Genomic DNA, 20,471 nt, shown 5'->3' on the forward strand with positions numbered 1-20,471 from the left:
GTTGTATCTCTACCATCCCATTTTATTAGATCCTCTCTATCAATAAATTCCATGCCTTTCATGATTCTATAGTTATCAAGTCTCCTCTCTCACTTCCTCGCTCCAATGTCTTTAGCTCAAGTTTTGCCAGCTTCTCCTCATATGATAGTTCTGAGAGTGTTGGTGACAATTTTGTAATTGCTCTTTGTATTCTTTTAAGTTTTGTTATACATTTTTTGTACTTGGTGACCACATCGTCATTGCATACTCCAATTTTGGTCTTATCAAAGTGACTAGTATTTTCTTCACCATTTCTTTGTCCAGGTATGTAAATGCCACTTTGATTGATCTTATTAAATTATAAGTTTCTCCAATTTTTTTTTTTTTTTTTATTATTTCTCAGGGGACATATTATTCATAATGACTCCTAGGTCCTTCTCTTTTTCCACGTTTTTAATTTCTTCCTTTCCGAATGTATATGATCCCACTATTCTTTTTTTGCTTCTTCCAAATTCCATTATACTACACTTCATAATGTTGAATTCCATCTCCCACTTCCTACTCCATTCCCATACTTTATTGAACTCACTCTTCAGTGACTCCCAATCTTCTTCAGTGTTCACTTTAAAAAAAAAAAAAATTGCATCGTCTGCAGAGAACCTTATATAACTTTCAATTCCTTCATCCATATCATTAATATATATAGCAAACATTATTGGGGCCAGTACTGTTCATTGTGGAACTTCACTAATCACCTCATCCCAATTGGAATGTTTTTCTCTTATCACCACTCTCATTTTTCTTTCTTGCAAAAAGTCTTCCATCCATTTCAGCAGTTTGCCCTGTATTCCTCCTTCAGTTTCTAATTTCTTTAGCAATTTCTTATGTGGCACCTTATCAAAAGCTTTTTTCATGTCTAGAAATGCACAATCAGCCCATCCATCTCTTTCCTGTATTATATCTATTAGTCTTGAATAGAAACACATCAAGTTTGTGACACATGATCTTCCTTGTCTAAATCCAAACTGCCTCGGATTTAGTACATTATTTTTTCAAAATGCTTCACCCATCTAATTTTGATCATTCTTTCACAAATTTTAGCTACCGTACTTGTAAAAGAGACCCGTCTATAGTTTGTAGGGTCTTCTTTGTTTCCTCCCTTATGTATTTGTACTATATTTGCTCTTTTCCAATCTTCTGGAACTTTTCCTTCCTTCAATGAACTGCTTATTAGACTATGTATTTTGTCTGTTAGTTTGTACCTGCACTCTCTCAAAATCCAGTTTGCCATTTCATCTGGACCATGTGATTTTCTAACATCAACATTACTCAAGTGATTCATTATTTCATTCCTTGTTACTTCTGTCTCTTTCATAGGGGGGAGTTTCGCCTCCCATTCAACATCTCTAAGTTGTATGTTCTCCCTCGTAAACACCGATTTAAAATGCTTATTCATAATATCTGCCATTTCCATTTCCTCTGTGTATTCTATTCCACCTTGTTGTAGTTTTACTCATTCTTGTTTGTTTTCAGTTTGTTGTTTACAAATCTATAAGATAGTTTTGGTTGATCTTTACATTTTTCTATGACATCCTTTTCATATTTTCTTTTTTCTTCTCTGCGCACTTGTACATATTCATTTCCATAACCAGTATATATTTTCCATATTTCAGATTTTTTGGCTTTCCTCCATTAACTCGCTACATCTTTTGTTGTATCAACATTTTACATATCCTTTTTCTTGATTTTATCTTGATAATACTTTTCTACTTCCTAAGAAATTTTTTGTCAAAATTTTCCATTTCTCTTCTTCTGTTGTTTCCTCTTTATACGAATATATCCTTTCCCAGTCTGCTTTTTTTTTTTTTTTTTTTCCATTTCATAAAAAAAAAAATCTATACATCATTCTTCCCATTCTGTATTGTTTGTTTTTTCCCATGTATTTTTCTTAATTTAGTTCCAGTTCAACTAATATGTGGTCACTTTTACTTAGAGGTGTCTTATATTCAGTCTTGTCCACTGTTTCAGGTTCTGATGTGATTATTAGGTCTAGTTTCAATGGTTCTTCCTCATTTCTATACCTAGTATTCTCTTGTATCCATTGTGTCATTGTATGTTCTGTGATCATACCAAGCAATATATTTCCCCATAGGTTGTCTCTACCCTTCACTGTCATCTCTTCCCAGCAGATTTCTTTACAATTAAAGTCACCCTTCATAACTATTCTTCCTCCATCTTCCATTATCTTATTTAGTTTTATCCTTGAGTCTTCTAACATATTCTTGTTCTCTCTCTTCCCACAAAGTCATTTTAGGAGGCACATAGTTTACCACAAACTTCCTGCTCTTCTTATCCCTGTCCTCTATTTCCATCATAATCATCTCCACTCTATTCTTTCCATATGTAACATTCCTCACATTTATATCCTTTAGTCAGGAACATAACTCCACCCCCTTGTTTTACTTCTCTGTTTCTAATCCAATAATTATATACACCATGTCCTACACTGTTGGATGGTAATGGACCTTTTAATTTTGTCTCCACAATTCCCATTATTCTTTTTCCTTCAGGTAATCATTCAGTTAATTCAAGCCTGTTATTAATCCATCTATATTTGTGAAGGACACTTTTAATTTTCTGTTTTCTCCATCCTGTTTTCTGTTTCCTTTCTGTTTTTCTCATCAATAAACCATTTCTTCACTTTTGTATCCACTATCCAATAGAATTTCTCTTTGACTCTGTTCTGTTCTTGTTTTTTTCCCTTAGCTTCGATTCTTTTTGTTTTCTCTTCCTCTCTTTCCTCTTTATTCATCTCTCTTTTTATCCATACCTGTTTGTACGGATCACTTTCTGCTAGTTTCCCTGTTTTTAATAAGACATTCTCTGCTGTCGTTTGTGACATGAATTTTACCTTAATTGGTCTGGTCTAGTCTTTACTGTATTTTTTCAGCCTATATATTTCTTCAATTTCTTTCCCTATTTCCTGTTCACCTTGAAATATTTTGAATACCTTGTTCACTCTTTCTTTCTCATCTCTTACTCATGTATTCCTATTTGGATTATGCTTCTCTTCCATTTCTAATGAAATTATACATTTCTTTTTATCCGCTAAGTCTCTTACTATATTCTCCTCTCCCATCACTTTAATAACTGTGTCCTTAGTGTGTTCCTTCATCTATTGTTTCGCTATATCTCTAAATTAAATTTTGCTATCCTCCTGAACCTTTTTCCAACCACTTACCTCTTTTGCTATAGACTCTTAGTTCACTTTATTATTATTCTTTAATTCCTTATTCTCATCCTTTCTTTTAACTGTCCTTTTAATTCTTCAATTTTTTTTATTTAGGTTTTGGTTCTCCTTTAGTTCTTCCAATTTATCAACTCTTTGTGTAATTAGTGCAAGTTGGCTAAACCTAACCTCCCATGATTCATTCATTTTTGTCAGTTTTTCCTCTAAGACTTGCTAATTGGTGGAGGTTGTCATCTCCTTCCTCATTAAATCCATAGAAATAATTATCTCCACTTTCTATTGTGCTGCTCTTGTCTATATTTCTAATTTCAATGCCTTTTCTGATTTGTTCAACTTCAGCTGTGTCGTCTGCACATCTCTTGTTTACATTCCTTTTGACACCCGGGGCCCATTCATCCCCTTCCTCATTTTCTTCTTTTTTCCACAATAATCCCTTCTTTTCTCCTTTTTCTTCACCTGTCCACCACACCACAAGCTTTCCCCCTTCCCTACTAATATAATACAGGTACTCCCTCATCATTGAAATCCATGAAAATTGTGTTTTATTCTGGAGTTCCAATCTTCGCCTTCAATCAGGCGATTGTGTCTGTGTGTGTGTGTACCGGTATACACATTAATTTTTGTACATTCATGTGAAGATCATTGTAAATACCAATTTACTTTCTTGTAAGTGGCTAGTGGAAGTCATGGATGAGAGGTTTTTAATTTTCTTGACTGCATTCCAAAGTTGGGCACTATTTTGTGGTCTAGTGATTCCATATATTTCTTTCATTTACTCTTTGATAGGCTGTATGCACTATTGTTTAGTATTTGGAGCTGTTTGTGTTCTTGGTTAGTGTGATCTTTCTTTTCAATGAGTTTGTTTATCTATGTTTATGTAAGGGTGGTGATTTGTGAACATGCAATGATGAAATGTCTTCAGTAACTTCTTAAGATGTGTCTATTGGCAGATTTAAGGATACTGATATGAAAAGAATCACAATAGGTAACAACAGTGATCCATTCCCCACCCTAGATTTTTCACATTAGAAGATTTGATACCTTACAATTTCTCCCCTCGACTTCTTTCTCCTAGCTGGTAACACAGAAGCATATCTACATTTATACAACAGACTGTAGTCCTTAGTCTCTTCCCTGAGAGATCTACATGTTAACCCAAGGACCATTACTAACTGAGAGGCTGTAGGTTTCCAATTAGTGAATCTCAAGCCCAAAGTTACCACTGTCATCAATAGACTAGTTTACTTAACCTAGAACTGCTTAACCACTTCAGTACGAGTCAAATTCTCGCGCGTAGCATCGGCTACCAAACAATTCCTTACACTACTCACATGATAAAGTCACTCCCGTATTACTCATTGTCTTTTACTCTGAGTAATAATAAACACAGAAAATGTGATCAAACCAGTTTACTGAATCTGGCGGTAACTCATGTACAACTATATCCTTGTGTACCCACTCACACCATGTGACACCTACGTAGGCATCATCATACTCAAGTGGTTAAAGATAGATATTTAAATCTTCAAACAACTGCAAAGTTATTTTTCCATTGTTCACTTTACATGGAAATTATGGGGGGCTACCCAAAAGTAACCAGAATAGTTTTCTGTGGGACAAACCTGTAATAGTTCAGGTGTTTGCCGCTAAGTGCCACATAAGACAGCTATTAGGTATCAGTCTGCTCACTGGAGTCCTCATGAGAAGAAATATGGCCTGTAGTTTGCCATTGTTTTGAAGTGATTTGTGCCGTTTCATCTGTTTTTATGATGGATGAAAGAAAGAACCGTGCTGCCATGAAGTTCTGTTTTTTTGACGGGGAAAATGGCAGCCAAAATAGTTATCATGCTTTAAACTACTTACAAAGATGCTGCCATGAGCAAAACACAAGTTTCAAGTGGTTTACAGGATTTTGGAATGGTCAGTTGTCACTGGAAGACCAATCTTGTTCAGGATGACCATCAACCTCCTGAATGGATGAAAACATCATGAAAATTCATAAACTGATCATGGAGGATAGTTGCCAAACATTTGACAAGCACATTGATTTGACTCGTGTGTCCTGGAGCTCCTGCCAATGAATTTTCGCTGAGGAATTGGGAATGAAAAGAGTTGCAATGAAATTGGTGCCTCGCTTGCTCACGGATCATCAAAAGCAGTCACGAATGAATATGTGCCAAGGACTGTAAGAAGAGTTGGAGGTTGATCCAGACCTTTTTCAAAAGGTGATCACTGGTGATGAAAGCTGGTGGTACAGCTACAACCTGGAAACAAAGCAGCAATCAAGTCATTGGAAGCATCCAATGTCACCACAACCCCAAAAAAGTGCATCAAATGAAGTCCAATGTAAAGACAATGTTGATTTGTTTCTTCAATGCAAGAGGAAGTGTCCACAAAGAATTTGTCCCTTCTGGTCAAACTGTTAACCAGACTTTTTACCTGGCAGTTCCGAAACATTTGTGAGATGCAGTGAGATGGAAACACCCTGACCTATGGCAAAGTGGAGAGTGGTGGTTTTGTCACAACAACGCACCAGACCACACTGTCTTGAGTTCGAGACAGTTTCTCACCAAAAATTACATGACCCCACTTACCCACCCTCCCTATTCACCCAGTCTTGCTCCCTGTGATCCTCCCTTCAAATGACCAACGAGTTGCACCCAACCCCACTACGCAGGGGCTCAGCTCTTTGGGTAAGCTTGCTTCAGTCGCAGCCAATCAGTTGTTTCTGTTGCTGTGATGTCACCACTCTCAGTCAATCAGTTGTCTCCGTTGCCATGACATCACCACTCTCAGCCAATCAGTTGTCACCATTGCCATGTCACCACTCTCTCAGCCAATCAGGCTGGAGTTGATGTGTCCCCCTGAGGGATTTCCGGCAAAAATGAGCAAATATGATTGATTGATTGATTTTTTTTTTTTTTTTTTTATGATGCTGATGATTGGAAAAGTTCTCAAAGGAAAATATTTTGCAGACTTGTAAAAGGTTAAGAAGAAAATGATGGTGTTAAATGGCATATCTTTGCAAGAGTACCAGAACTGTTTTGTACAATGGAAAACATGTCTGGACCAGTGCATTGCTTCATATGGAGAATACTTTGAAGGTGATAAAAGTGTAGACATGTAAAAATATCTGAATACAATTATGTGACTTTTTTTTGGAGGGGGGACATCTTGTATATAGATTTATAGAATTTATGGCATATTTGAGCATTAAAAGATAAAAACTGGTAATGAACCTGGGCTGAATTGTTGCTATGTGGTGTGTGTAAAGAAGGGATTAGTAGTTTTAGTGGAATAGTGAGATTGTTTAATATGTGCCTGAGGGAGGGAAGTGTTCCCATGGACTGGAGGAATGCATGCACAGTTCCACTATACTAGGGAAGCAGGGACAAATATGAATGTTGTAGTTTTAGTTGGATCAGTCTAAAGTGTGATTAGTAAGGTGTATGGGGAGTGTTAATTAAGAGGATTAGGAAAGAAGCAAAGGGAGTAACTGGGGAAGAGTAGTGTGGGTTCAGGGAAAGAGGATGTATAGATCAAGTCCCTTTACAAGACATATATGTGAGCAGTTTTTAGCAGTAGACAATGATATGTCTTGTGAACTTTCATAGATTTGGAGAAGGCAAATGACCAGGTTAACAGATTGGCATTATGGGATGTGTTGCTAATTTATGGAATAGGGAAAAGGTTGTTGAAAGCAGTTCAAAAATGTTATGCAAGTAGAATTGGTGCAAGGATCAGGAATGGAGAGAGTGAGTGGTTTGAAGTGAAAATAGAGCCACATCAAAGTTGTGTAATGTCAGCAGGGTTGTTCATTGTATATGGTTTCCAATTGGTGGTGGGGGAGGAAAACATGAGGCTTATGGGCAGGGGCTTGGAGTTAGTGAGTGAGGGAATCCGTCTTGACCTTGCAGGAGCACCACTTCTTGGTAGTCATCATTGGTCCTAATGTAGCTGATCTAGTTAATCTCTTCCTCCCCAATTCAGCCCTGCCCAGGCCCACCATTCCTATGTTGGATAATTTTAGGAGAAGCACAAGGGGGTGGGGGATCACATGATACTTGCATACAGTAGGCCAAATATTGAAGTTGTATGTCTGGAGATGGCAGCGGGAGAGCTTGAAGCTATGCTAGTAGTAATAGTAGCTGTAGTAGTAATAGCAACAGTGAAACTATATTTGTAATAAAAAAAAATATGTACATATATCAGAAGGACTTTTCCCCATTATAAGGGGGATGACAAAGTCGAAGCTTACACTTGCCTACACCCATCCAAAAACCCATTCATTGTCCCTCCCATCTTAGTATCTTGCATTGCCTCTAGACCAAAGCAATGGTGGTTGACTCTTTGCCCAGGAGGTACTATGAAAGAGGGGTGAGGGGGCTTGGTATGGTCTTCCAGTTCATCCCCATGGTAATGCCAAGGAAATGTTGAAATGATAGTGCTGGTTAAAATTAATTTATATATAATTTTGAGACTTATTTTCTGCACACCATTAACTTGATGCAGCTGTAACCTGTTGATACAGAAAGGTCTTCAGTTGAACAATTGGTGCTAAGACCAACGGAGGGTCCAGATTAGGTAGATTATTATAGTTGTTTTAAGGTTGTTCATGAGGTGAACACAAATATCATGCCATACTTATACTTTTGTTGACAGAATGAGTGGGGAGCCCAATGAGGAGGAGCAGGTGGTGGCCACCCCAGTGGCAGAGCGAATCAGTCTGACTGCTGACCAACTTGCTGCTGTCACCAAGGAGGAGCTTTCAGAAAAATGGTCACAGCAAGAAAAATTTGTTGAAGCAATTCAAGCCAAAGTTGAAGCTCTACAACAAGAAGGTGAGGATTAATGGTTGATGTTCACCCCATCCTTCCTTCTCCCTCCCCCATCTTCCCCCCATCTCTCTCTCCCTCCCCCTCTCTCCCCCTCCTTCTCTCCCTTTCCCTCTCCCCCTCCTTCCCTCCCTTTCCCTCTCCCCCTCCTTCCCTCTCTCTTCCCTCTCCTTCCCTCTCTCTTCACTCTCCTTCCCTCTCTCCTCCCTCTCCTTCTCCCACCCTCTCCCTTGCCTTCTCATCCCCCTTCATTCTTTCGTCTCTCTCACTCTCTCTCTCCCTCTCCCTCACTCTCTCCCTCCCTCCCTCCCTTTCCCTTCCTCACTCCCCTCTCTCCTTCCCCTCTCTTCTTTCTCTTCTCCTCCTCTCCCTCTCTCCTCCCTCCTCTCTCTCCTCTCTTCCCTCTCCTATTTTCACTCTCTCTTCTCTCTCTGGTGTTGTTGTTGTCCCTCTTCTCTCTCCTCTCTCTTGCTCTCTCTCTGTTGTTGTTGTAGTACCAGAGGAATTTGAGGGAAGTTCCACCAGAAAGAACAATGAATCAAAGACACTGTCTAACTGAATATCTAACTTCTTTCATTGGACATGAGCCCAAAAATACCTTGGTCTTGCTTTTGATACACTTCCTTCAACTCGTGAAGGACCTAACAGTGAAAGTCAATAAGGAAATATATATACCAAGATCAGGAACACAGGCTTGGTCATTAGATACCAAAATGCTGTACAAACAGCTCATAAGAACCACACTCAATTATGCCTCCACAATATCATTCTTTACAATTAAGAAAACAGAGGCACTCCCCAAATTAAGGGAAAAAATTAAGAATAATAATGTGTGCAATAAAACCACCCAAATAAAACATTGCTTTGAAACCAAAAGGCTCTCTAAAGCAGCACACAAAAATGATAGGCACACAATTCTGTACAATAACCCTCAATCCTACCCATCTTTCATGTCACATAACAAAAGCACAATGATCAGAATGCAACATAGAACTACATCAGCAGCATTCTGGGCTAACATGTGTGACAAACCTACCACCAATACTTTGCTGTACATCCATACAGAGGCACGACTCGGTGGCACGGTTGGTAGAGTCCTCGACTGTCACTACAGCGGTCCAAGTTCAAATCCTGCCCAGGGCTGAAATAATTTCAGTATCACTGTGCTTCGAGTCATTACTCCAACTCTCGTGAGCGGGGAGTTGGGGGTGTGTGTGCGTGTAAGGTCATAGCATTACCCATAGATCGATCATACGAGCTCTGAGCTCTCTTCCAGGAGGGAAATAGCTGTCACTCACAAGTCCAACATGTGATCCAAAGACCAAGGTGAATACATAACCTTCAGATTACAAAACATGCACTCCAAGACATATTTCAAAATTCCGTACTCCACTAAACTCCCACAAACATCAGCCTAACTGAACTCCCTCCCACAAGCAAAAATCACAGTGTAATGATCCTGATTAGGCTACCACACCACATTGCAACACTACCATTAGGGAATTGGCCTGGCCACAGTGTCAAATTGCTCCAGACTCAGTCATCACTCCGAAGACACAAAATGCCTCATCCAATACTACCCAATTCTTATAGCCTGACCCACACATCAGCACAGTATCTCTTCCTTGAGTGACTCATGGGCCAGTGGGGTGGCTGTTGGCTGTTATTCAGGAGTTGTAGATCCCCTGCAAGAAAGACCTGGGGCAGTGCTTTGATTGATTGAATGGGAGGTCATGGGAAAGAAACTAGTTGTTTATGGTGGGTAACAGGCTGATTCCTATCAAAGACTGAAATAGCAACTAACTGTGTTTTGAAGGAGGTATGAAAAGAAAGCTACATGTGAATGTGGGAAAAAGTATGTGAGATGTATAAGGACTGTGGATTCAGATACCTAGAGTGACTAACAACAGGTATCTGTAAGTTGCTGTCCTGTGAGATATAGATAAAAATCAGGTTCATCCCATTTGTCTTCAAAAACCTGTCACCCTCCTCTTCCCTATTAGGAGTTGAAGCCCAGAGGGCTGACATTGAGCCTCTAGGCTGGGCCCAGGATCTCCTGTCAGCTTTGACTGCATTTCCTCCACCTCTTCACTTAAAAGGAATCAACAGATTTCTCCAGGATCCTGCAATAACTCAGCAACATGGAAACATGCTTATATTAATACAACAAAGACAATAGTCCAGTGTTTCTTCTTGGAGAAATCTGTGGGAGAGCTTGAGAACTTGCCAGCCTCTTTGACTGCGAGTTTCACTAGTGATCAATCACTCTTTTGCCCCCAGTCTCTCTTGTAAGAGACCTACAACTCCCAGGTAACAGATAGCAGCTATCAGATTAGCCCATGGATAGCTCAAGGAAGAGATATGGTGTTATTGTTTGGGTTGGGCTAGGCAAGGGCAGTGTAGGATGTGTCATGTGTTTTTCTGTGTTGTGATTGCATGCGAGGTAATGCAATTGTGTGAACAATCCAGTTCTGTGTTGCTACTGTTTCTGTGCTGAATGGGGCACTGAGCAGTCATGCAAATGTGCTTGTTGCTTTTGTAGGGATTTCTCAGTTGAGCTGATATCACTGGGAGTTAGGTGAAATATGGAGATTGGGGATCATTCTGAAGAGGTTTGTGATCTGAGTGTGTGTGATTTTGTACAAGTGTTCCATGGTGTAGATGATAGGTTGTCATGAGTGTTTGATTAGTACAGCAAAATCTCAAAGTTTGAATTCGGCCATACAGAAAGCTGAAGTAACCAAACCAGTAAGATCAGGAACAATAAATCACAAAAATCCTTGGGGGAGGAGTGATTATTAAACAAGAGTAGACACAATTTGAATCACTTGCAACTAATATAATAGAAAATAGGTATGAATATAATTTGTATTTCCCAAGTACATGAAAGATGTATAGAAAAACTCAATGTTAATAAAACACCAGGACCTGACAGTTGGCACCTTAGAATCTTGGCTACAATGATGCCCACGCAAGACATCATGAGTCGTGAGTGTTGGGTTGTTGTATATTTGGCAGCTGGTGCTGAGGCATGAATTTTGGATTATCATACACCAAGCAGTTGGTGATAACATATCATTGATATATGCATATTACTTTTTTTTTTTTTAGTATTATTATACCCCTTATAATTTTCCCTCATCCTACTTTGCAACCACTTCATGAATGCTCACTTCTTCTCTTTTACTACCTTCTTCACTTCATCACCCCACCACTAATTACCCTTCCTTCTATTCCCTCGCATCCTCCTTGCTCCACATACAGTCTTTGTATACCTTGTCACTACCTCTTTGAAACACCCCCATCTCTCTTCCACACCTACTTCTACTCACCACTTCCCACACTTCTCTCAGCTTCTTGTACTCCTGCTCCTTTTCCCTCTCATTTAAACAGTTTGCTCCAAGCACCTCTCTACCTTCCACCCTTTTCCTCTTTCTCTACCTATCCTCTACTGTCAACTTACCTTCCACCAAAAAAAATTATTTGATATTCCTCTACTCTCTCTCTCTCCTAAGAACATGGGCATCCAGAACTCTTCCTAGTTTTTTCCTGGATACCACTACATAGTTCATTAATACCTTATCAATCACCCTTCCATCCACCACCCACATATGTATTTATGCTTGATTTTCTTCCTAAACAGTGTTAGGTATCATCAACCCTCTAAACACATCTCCATTAAGTCTTCACTATGATTTCTACCTGGCACTCCACACTTCTCAACCACTCTGTCTATTGGTTCATCCCAATACCACTACATTGACATTCCTCCCAAAACTCTACACAGTCATTGAAATCTGTTTAAAAGTCTCCCTTTCCTCTACACTCTTCTCACTACCAGGTCCATATGCATTTACAAAGACCCACATCTCCCTTCCCAGTTTCACCTTCATCGACATTAACTTTGAGGAAACCTTCCACTTTACCACTCACCTACCTCCTCACAAGTAGAGCTACCCCTTCCAATCCTTGCCTTCCCCTCATTCCCGACACCTACCCACTACACTCCCAAGCTCAGAATCACCCCTCCCTTTCAATTTAGTTTCATTTAATGCTAAGACATCCATCTTCACTCTCACAAATATTGTGCCTATCTCTTCCCCTTAGGGTTCTGGTTGAAAAACTCATAAACCCTCGTATGTCTTGACTTTCTTAAATATTTACCCATAGGCTAAAGAAAGCAGGATGCTTAGTCCCATCAATCTGCCTCATTTTAGCTGCCTTTATGACCCAAGTGGGATGACTCAGTGGCAGTATTTTTTTCTTCCCCTACCACAGGGGAAAGGCAAAAATGGAAATATATACTCAAGTGGTACAAGACAGGATTAAGAAGGGGTGTGACAGGTTAAAAGAGGGAGAGTTGCAGTACAATAAAGTAGCATCATTTCTCTATGATTAAAGACTTCCTCTGACATAGATGAAATGATGAGAGGCTTTGGTCCATAGGAGCACCCCATACAGTCTCTAAAGTATTGATTGCATGCTACTGCACAGTTTATACCACACAATAACATGGAGTCAATACCTTAGGATATTGCAAAACATGGCAAAATAAAAGTTTAGATTGTAGGAAAGACCTTACATCTATGAGGTGGTGAAATGAGAGGTACATTGATTGAGTTTGTGGATGGGTGTAGGATGAGTGTCAGTGGTGCTTGGGACACAGCTGCCTCATAGTTTGGTAAGGTACTTGAAAAAAAAAGCAAAAACAATTCTAAAAGAAGTGACTATGAAGTAGAAAAAGAAATAGAGGAACTATATAGAATGGGACAATATTCTAAAGAAAGAAATCTACCCTCAATGATAAAACTAAGATCACAAATTGTAGCAGAAGACATACTGGCAAAATCAGGTAAGTTAGAAAAGATTGAACATTACAACAACATATGGATAAAAAGATGAATGATGAAAAAAAAAAAGGAAGACACTAAGAGATGAAGCTAAAGAAAATAACACAAAAAGAACAGAGACTGAAAGCAAGGAGCTCTATTGGAGAGCCTTAGACATGAGGCTGAGAAAATGGTACATCAAGATAAGCTAAACAAAAGGAAAAGAAAATGGGATGGAGAAGAAAAAATTTAAAGTGGCCTAAACTAATATAGACAGATTATTCTCAGGACTGAGTGAACTAAATGATTACTTGTCGGAAGAAAAAACAGGCATAATGGGAATTGTGAAGACAAAATTAAGGGGTCCACTACCACTAGTGTTGGACAAGAGTTATATGATTATTGGATTAAAAACAGAAATGAGAAACTGGGTGAAGGAATCATGTTTTTGGCAAAGAAAAACTTAAATGTGACGAAGGTTACAGAGTGTAAAAACAGTGTGGAAATAATCATGATAAAAGTTGAGAGAGTGACATAAAAAGTAGAAAGTTTGTGATGATTTATGTCCCCCCAAAAATTGGCGCTTGGAAAAAGGACAAGCATGCAAAAATGTTAGAAGATACAAGATATTCATTAAACAAGATGCTTAAGGATGGAGGTAACCTGGTACTTATGGGATATTTTAACTGCAAGGAAATCTGTTGGGAAGAGATAACAGTGAAAGGCAGAGAGGATGGAAAAATGTATTACTTGACTATAGAATATACAATGACACAGTGGGTAAAAGAAAAAATCATATATAGAAATAATGAAGAACCGTCAAAACTAGATTTTATATTTACAACAGAACCTGAAATTGTGGATAAAATTTAAAGACACTAATTGGAAAAAGTTACCACATACTAATAAAGGTTGAATTAAAAGAGGAAATATATATAGAGAGAAATGAGAAATATAGAAAAGTAAGACTGATATATAACAAAACAGACTTTGGGAAACTTTAGAAATTCTTTCAAAATGCAAATTGGGAAAACTTTTTCAAAAAGACACAAGTGAAAGAGAAATGGATTATTTTGATGGAAATTTATAATGGAGTGAATAAATACATACCAAGACAGAAACACGGAAAGGTGTACATTAAGTGCAGGTTCAACAAAAGATGCAGTGATGTGAAAGAAAGAAGAGATAAAGCTTGGAAAAGATGAAAAAAAAATGGTAAGTGGCGAATATATATCAACCATAGAAATGAATATGTAAAAGTGCACAGAGAAGAAAAAAGAAACTACAAAAAACACAGAAAAATGTTAAAACAACCCAAACTATTCTATAGATATGTGAATGGTAAACTAAAAAATAAACAAGAAATGGTGAAAATATGCCACGGAAATATAGAATATACAGAATATTTAGAAATAGCTGAAGTCATGAACCACTTCAAGTCAGTTTTCAGTAGAGAAAAAGTACAGCATTGGGACAAAGGAATTGAAGTATGCTCACCCCCCCCCCCCCATAAGGGAAATAACGATAGCACAAAAAGAAATAATGGATCAACAAACAATCCTTGATGTCAGGAAAGCACATGGCCCAGACAGAATTGGAAATTGGATACTAAAAGAATGGAAGGATTAATGGACAAAATATGGAACATAATAAGTTGGTCATTCAAAGAAGGAAAAATGGCAACATTGTACCAATATATAAAAGAGGAAACAAAGAAGAACCAACAAATTACAGACCGGTCTCCCTTACAAGCACTGTAACCAAAATTTGTGAAAATATTGAGAATAGATGGATAAAACACCTGGAAGAAAACAATACCCGAGACAATTTGGATTCAGACAGGGAAGGTCATGTGCCACAAACTTAATCTGTCTCTACTCAAGACTAATAGATATAATACAAGAAAGGGATGGATGGGCTAATTGTGCTTTCACAGACTTAAAAAAGCCTTTAACAAAGTACCACACAAAAAAATGAAAACATAGGAATACAAGGTAAATTACTAAACTGCACAGAGGATTTCTTGCATGGCAGAAAAATGAGAGTAGTTCTCAGAGAAAAGAATTCAACTTGGGAAGAGGTGATTAGTGGAGTTCCACAAGGATCAGTATTGGCTCCAATAATGTTCGCTATTTATGTGAATGACATAGATGAAGATGTGGATTGTTACATGAGCTTCTTTGCAGATGATGCTAAATTGCTGAAGAAAGTGAATACTGAAACAGATTGTGAATCACTACAGAGGGACCTAAACAAGGTTTGGAAATGAAGCCAAAGTAGGAAGTAGACTTAAATATAAAGAAATGTAGCATAATGGAGTTTGGGGGGGGAAAATCGGAACAATATAAGATTGTAATAAAGGAAGTAAAGAAAGTGGGATCTGAAAAAGACTTGGGAGTAATTATCTTAAATGGCATGTCCCCTGATAAACAGATAAACAAAATTGTTGGAAAATCTTACAACTTGTTAAGATCATTAAGGGTTTTACCTATTTAGACAAATGGTTAAAAAAATACTGGTCACACTAATAAGGCCTAGACTAGTATGCTGCAACACTATGGTCACCTAGTACCAAAAAGAATACAAAGAAAATTTAATGAATCCAGAGAGCAGCCACGAAAATGGTCCCAAACACTTTCAAACCTGTCATACAAAAAGGGACTGGCTAAATTGAAATTACCAACTTTGGAACAAAGAAGAGAAAGAGACAACCTGCTGACCATTTACAGAATCATGAAAGGCACAGAAGTCCTTGATAGAGAGGACTTATTAAATTGGGATAAGAGAAATACAAGGGGACATAAGAAACTCAAAAAGGATAGTTATAGAAGAGAACTAGGGGTGAAAAAAAACAACGGTTTTCCACACAGTGATGATCTTGAACAAACTGGATAAAACAATAGTGTGTGCAAAAACTATACACAAATTTAAGAGTAAACTAGACAATGTGAGATACAAAGAAGGGACAGCATGAACATAACTTCCCTTCCCATAAAATACAACTAGGTAAATACACACACACAACTTGATGGGACAGTAGTTAGACTTCCCACCCAGGGCTGAAATAATTTCAGTTTCGCTGCGCTGCGAGTCATTACTCCAACTCTCATGGGTGTGTGTGTGCGTGTAAGGTCATTACCCATAAATCAGTCATATATGAGCTCTGAACTCTTCCAGGAGGGAAATAGCTATTGATCACGAGTCCAACACGTGATCCAAGCCAATGGTGAATCACACACACACACAAAACACATGGTGGAAAAGGCATTTTGTACTCTAGTTGGTATAGACAAGGTATTGCTACTAATTCATTTTGTACTTTGCACAACAGGGACAGTAACATGATTTCCTCCCACATCCCATTAGTATATGTAACTCAGCATGTGTTTCCTTTGAAATGCAGACTTAATAGATTATTTGATTAATTCATTGTCACATGTGCGTCTCAGGAGACCAACAGCTCCCAGGTAACTGGCAAAAGCCACTGGATTGGCCCAAAAGTCACTCAAGGAAGAGAGATTGTGACGTCTGAGTAAGGTGTAAGGTGGTGTAGGATGAGGTGTAGGCTACCATTCTATGTGGTGATTGCATCTGGGACAATATGCTTCTGTGATCAGCCCTGTCCATTGTTGATATTGTTTAATCAAAATTGGGGTGTGTCTTATTTGTTTCTGCATATTATGCGCCCAAAAATAGGGAATGTGCACTCCTTTCATAATTTTGTTTGCTGTTATCACATCACCTCACTTCTTCTAATGTTGATGTGGATGGACAATTTATTCATTCTATGGAATGCTGAGAATGAAAACAAGTTTCAAGGTACAAGCATTTACAATTTGGCAGCTTGCAACAGGCTACAGTGCCATTATTTAGTTATGTATCCATGAAGCCTCACCCATTACTAGTTGCATGTGTCGACATTGTAGATACAAGGTATCAGTAATATGTATGGTGGCCCAGTAAAGTGAGGTTACCTGAAAAATTATTAATCAGGTGCAAAAGTAATTCACAAGGAAGACATAATAAACATGGGTACAGTAATGACATGGCAATAGAAGCTACCATAATTATCAACATATCTTCCCATCTGGAAACATGGGGAAATCATCACAATCCCCAAACCCAACAAAGACCCAACAGTTCCAGTATCACACTGCCCAATCACTCTTCTCTATACCCCCTCCAAAGTCATAGAATGCCTCATACTATAACTCATCACAGCACATACCCCCTTGCTGAATCACAATATGGTTGTAGACCACTACACTCTACAAACACTTCTGATAATCTTCATACAATGAGTTTTTGATAGCATCAATTCAAAGCCACCACACAGAACACTTCTCATTAGTAAAGCTTTCGATGCCATCCCCAGTCACAATCTCACAAACATGCACAATAGTACCAACATTTTGATGGTTGGTCAGTCATTGCACACCAGAAACTTTAAGAATGGAGTGTCACAGGGCTCAGTTCTATCCCCAACACCTCAGAAATACAATCTATTGGTTTCTACATTTTATCTTTTCAACTCAATCACTTTTCTATACATTGCAATGCATTCTTCTCATAGATCTATAATATCTTTCTTTAACCCCATAATATTTTGATTCCATGAAAAGTTTTTATGCTTCATCTCCCTTTCTAAATCTATACTTTTATTTGCTCTTTTACCATCTATCACAAGGCTGGAAAATCTGAAATAACTTTCCTCTTCATACCCTTGATTCTGTTGTGGCATATCAATATTACAACTTTTCTTGGGGATGATACCTAATGGCAATTCAACCTTGCTCACATCTAGTCTTCTTTTAGTTGATTCTCCCTATTTCTGTCTGCCTTAAACATCCTCCATTTTTGTTTCTTTGTCACTCAACAATTTCACTCTATTAACTTATTTTGGACATCCGCTTTCCCTTTTCCATACAAATACCAAATTAGGCATTCATATCCTCCAACTTAGTGAAAAAGAACTGTACTCCAGAACTTGTGCCAGACGTCTGTTCCAGTCAGTGGTTCGTCTGTGTGTTGTGTGTATGTATATGTATTTACCTAGTTGTATTTTAGGGGAAGGGGAGCCATGCTCGTGGTGTCCCGTCTTCATATCTCGTTTTATCTATGCCTTTCGTGATTCTATAAATAGTTATCAAGTCTCCTCTCTCTCTTCTTTGCTCCAATGTCTGTAGCTCAAATTTTGCTAGTCTCTCTTCATATGATAGTTCTGAGTGTTGGTGCCAATTTCGTAATTGCTCTTTGTATTCTTTCAAGTTTTGTTATACTGTACATTTTTTTTGTACTTGGTGACTACGTCGTTGCTACATACTTCAATTTCAAAAAGTCTTATCAAAGTGACTAGTATTTTCTTCACCATTTCTTCGTCTTCATATGTAAATGCCACTTTGATTGTTCTTATTGAATTATAAGTTTCTCCAAAAATCTTGTTTATATGTTTTTCAGGGGACATATTATTCATAATAATGACTCCCAGGTCCTTCTCATTTTCTACTTTTTTTAATTTCTTCCCCTTCCAATTTGTATGGTCCCATTATTCTTTTTTTGCTTCTTCCAAATTCCATTATACTACACTTCTCAATATTGAATTCCATCTCCCACTTCCTACTCCATTCCCATACTTTATTGAGATCACTCTGCAGCGACTCACAATCTTCTACAGTGTTCACTTTTTTCAACAATTTTGCATCATCTGCAAAGAAGCTCATATAACTTTCAATTCCTTTATCCATATCATTAATATGTATAGCAAACATTATTGGGGCCAGTACTGTTCCTTGTGGAACTCCACTTATCACTTCATCCCAATTAGTGTTTCTCTTATCACCACTCTCATTTTTCTTTCATGCAAGAAGTCTTCCATCCACTTCAGCAGCTTGCCCTGTATTCCTCGTGCAGTTTCTAATTTCTTTAGCAATTTCTTATGTGGTACCTTAAAAGCTTTTTTCAGGTCTAGAAATGCACAATCAGCCCATCCATCTCTTTCTTGTATTACATCTATTAGCTTTCAATAGAAACACATCAAGTTTGTGACACATGATTGTCCTTGTCTAAATCCAAACTACCTTAGATTTAGTACGTTTTTTTTTTTTCCTCTCCAAAATGCCTTACCCATCTAATTTTGTTAATTCTTTCACAAATTTTAACTATCGTACTTGTAAGAAAGACTGGTCTGTAGTTAGTAGGGTCTTTGTTTCCCCCCTTTATATATTGGTACTATATTTGCTCTTTTCCAGTCTTCTGGAACTTTTCTTTCAATGAACTGCTTATTAGACTATGTATTTTGTCTGTTAGTTCATTCCTGGATTCTCTCAAAAACCAGTTTGCCATTTCATCTGGTCCATGCGATTTTCTGACATCAAGATTATTCAAGTGATTCATTATTTCATTCCTTGTTACTTCTCTTTCATAGGGGGGACTTTCCCCTCCCACTTTATATCTCAAGTTGTATGTTCTCCCTTATAAACATCGATTTTAAATGCTTGTTCATAATTTCTGCCATTTCTATTTCCTCTGTGTATTCAACTCCTTGTAGTTTCTCTAATTCTTGTTTGTTTTTCAGTTTGTTTACAAATCTGTAAAATAGTTTTGGTTGATCTTTACATTTTTCTATGACATTTTTCGTATATTCACTTTTCTTCTCTGCACACTTGTACATATTGATTTCTATAACTAGTACATATTTTCCATTTTTCAGGTCTTTTGTCTTTTTCCATTTTATCCAAGCTTTATCCCTTTTGTCTTTTAATTCCCTACATCTTTTGTTGTACCAACACTTTGCATATCCTTTTTTCTTGTTTTTGTCTTTGAACATACTTTTCCACTCCTTTATAAATTTTTGTCAAAATATTCCATTTCTCCTCTACTGTTGTTTCCTTCTTGTGTATCCTTTCCCAGTCTGCTTTTTGAAAGAATTCTCTTATTAAAAAAAAATATATATATATATATATATATATATATCCATCAATCTTCCCTTTCTATATATATATATATAATTTTTTTTTTTTTTTTTTTTTTTTTTTTTTCCATCTATTTTTCCTCATTTAGTTCCAGTTCAACTAATATGTGGTCACTTTTACTTATTGGTATCTTATATTCAATCTTGTCCACTATTTCGGGTTCTGATGTGATTATTAGGTCTAGTCTCGATGGTTCTTCCTCATTTCTATACCTAGTATTCTCTTGTATCCATTGCGTCATTGTATGTTCTACAATCATATCAAGTAGTACATTTCCCCATAGGTCATCTCCACCTTTCACTGTCATCTCTTCCCAGCAGATTTCTTTATAATTAAAGTCACCCATTATAACTATTCTTCCTCCATCTTCCATTATCTTATTTAACCACTTCACTCCGGGACTTAAATCTCGCGGGCCGCAGCCAATGCCAGCCGTACGACGTGTCATAATAATACTCGCATCATAAAATATAGTCACCGCTTATATTGATCGTTCTCTCTTTCACCCGTGGATTTTGAAAACCATAGAGAATGGGATTCAGTGCATATTAGGGAGAATGTAAAAATGCAGGGGTGACTACAATAAATATAATCAAGACGCCGATAT

At 37.7% G+C, this 20,471-nt stretch overlaps 1 protein-coding gene across 7 annotated transcripts in view; it reads left to right on the forward strand.

Annotated features, from left to right (window-relative positions):
• LOC143035134 (pre-mRNA-splicing regulator WTAP-like) overlaps positions 1–20,471 on the forward strand; it is a 95,703-nt gene that overhangs the window by 59,912 nt on the left and 15,320 nt on the right. For all 7 annotated transcript variants that reach the window (XM_076201737.1, XM_076201739.1, XM_076201738.1 and 4 more), the window contains one exon: positions 7,892–8,070. In XM_076201737.1, the coding sequence (XP_076057852.1) occupies positions 7,893–8,070 (178 nt within the window). In that variant the 5' untranslated portion in view covers position 7,892. The remainder of the gene's footprint in view (positions 1–7,891; positions 8,071–20,471) is intronic.

Source organism: Oratosquilla oratoria, chromosome 18, assembly GCF_046742065.1.
Source record: "Oratosquilla oratoria isolate Oo_2021 chromosome 18, ASM4674206v1, whole genome shotgun sequence".
NCBI lineage: Eukaryota > Metazoa > Arthropoda > Malacostraca > Stomatopoda > Squillidae > Oratosquilla > Oratosquilla oratoria.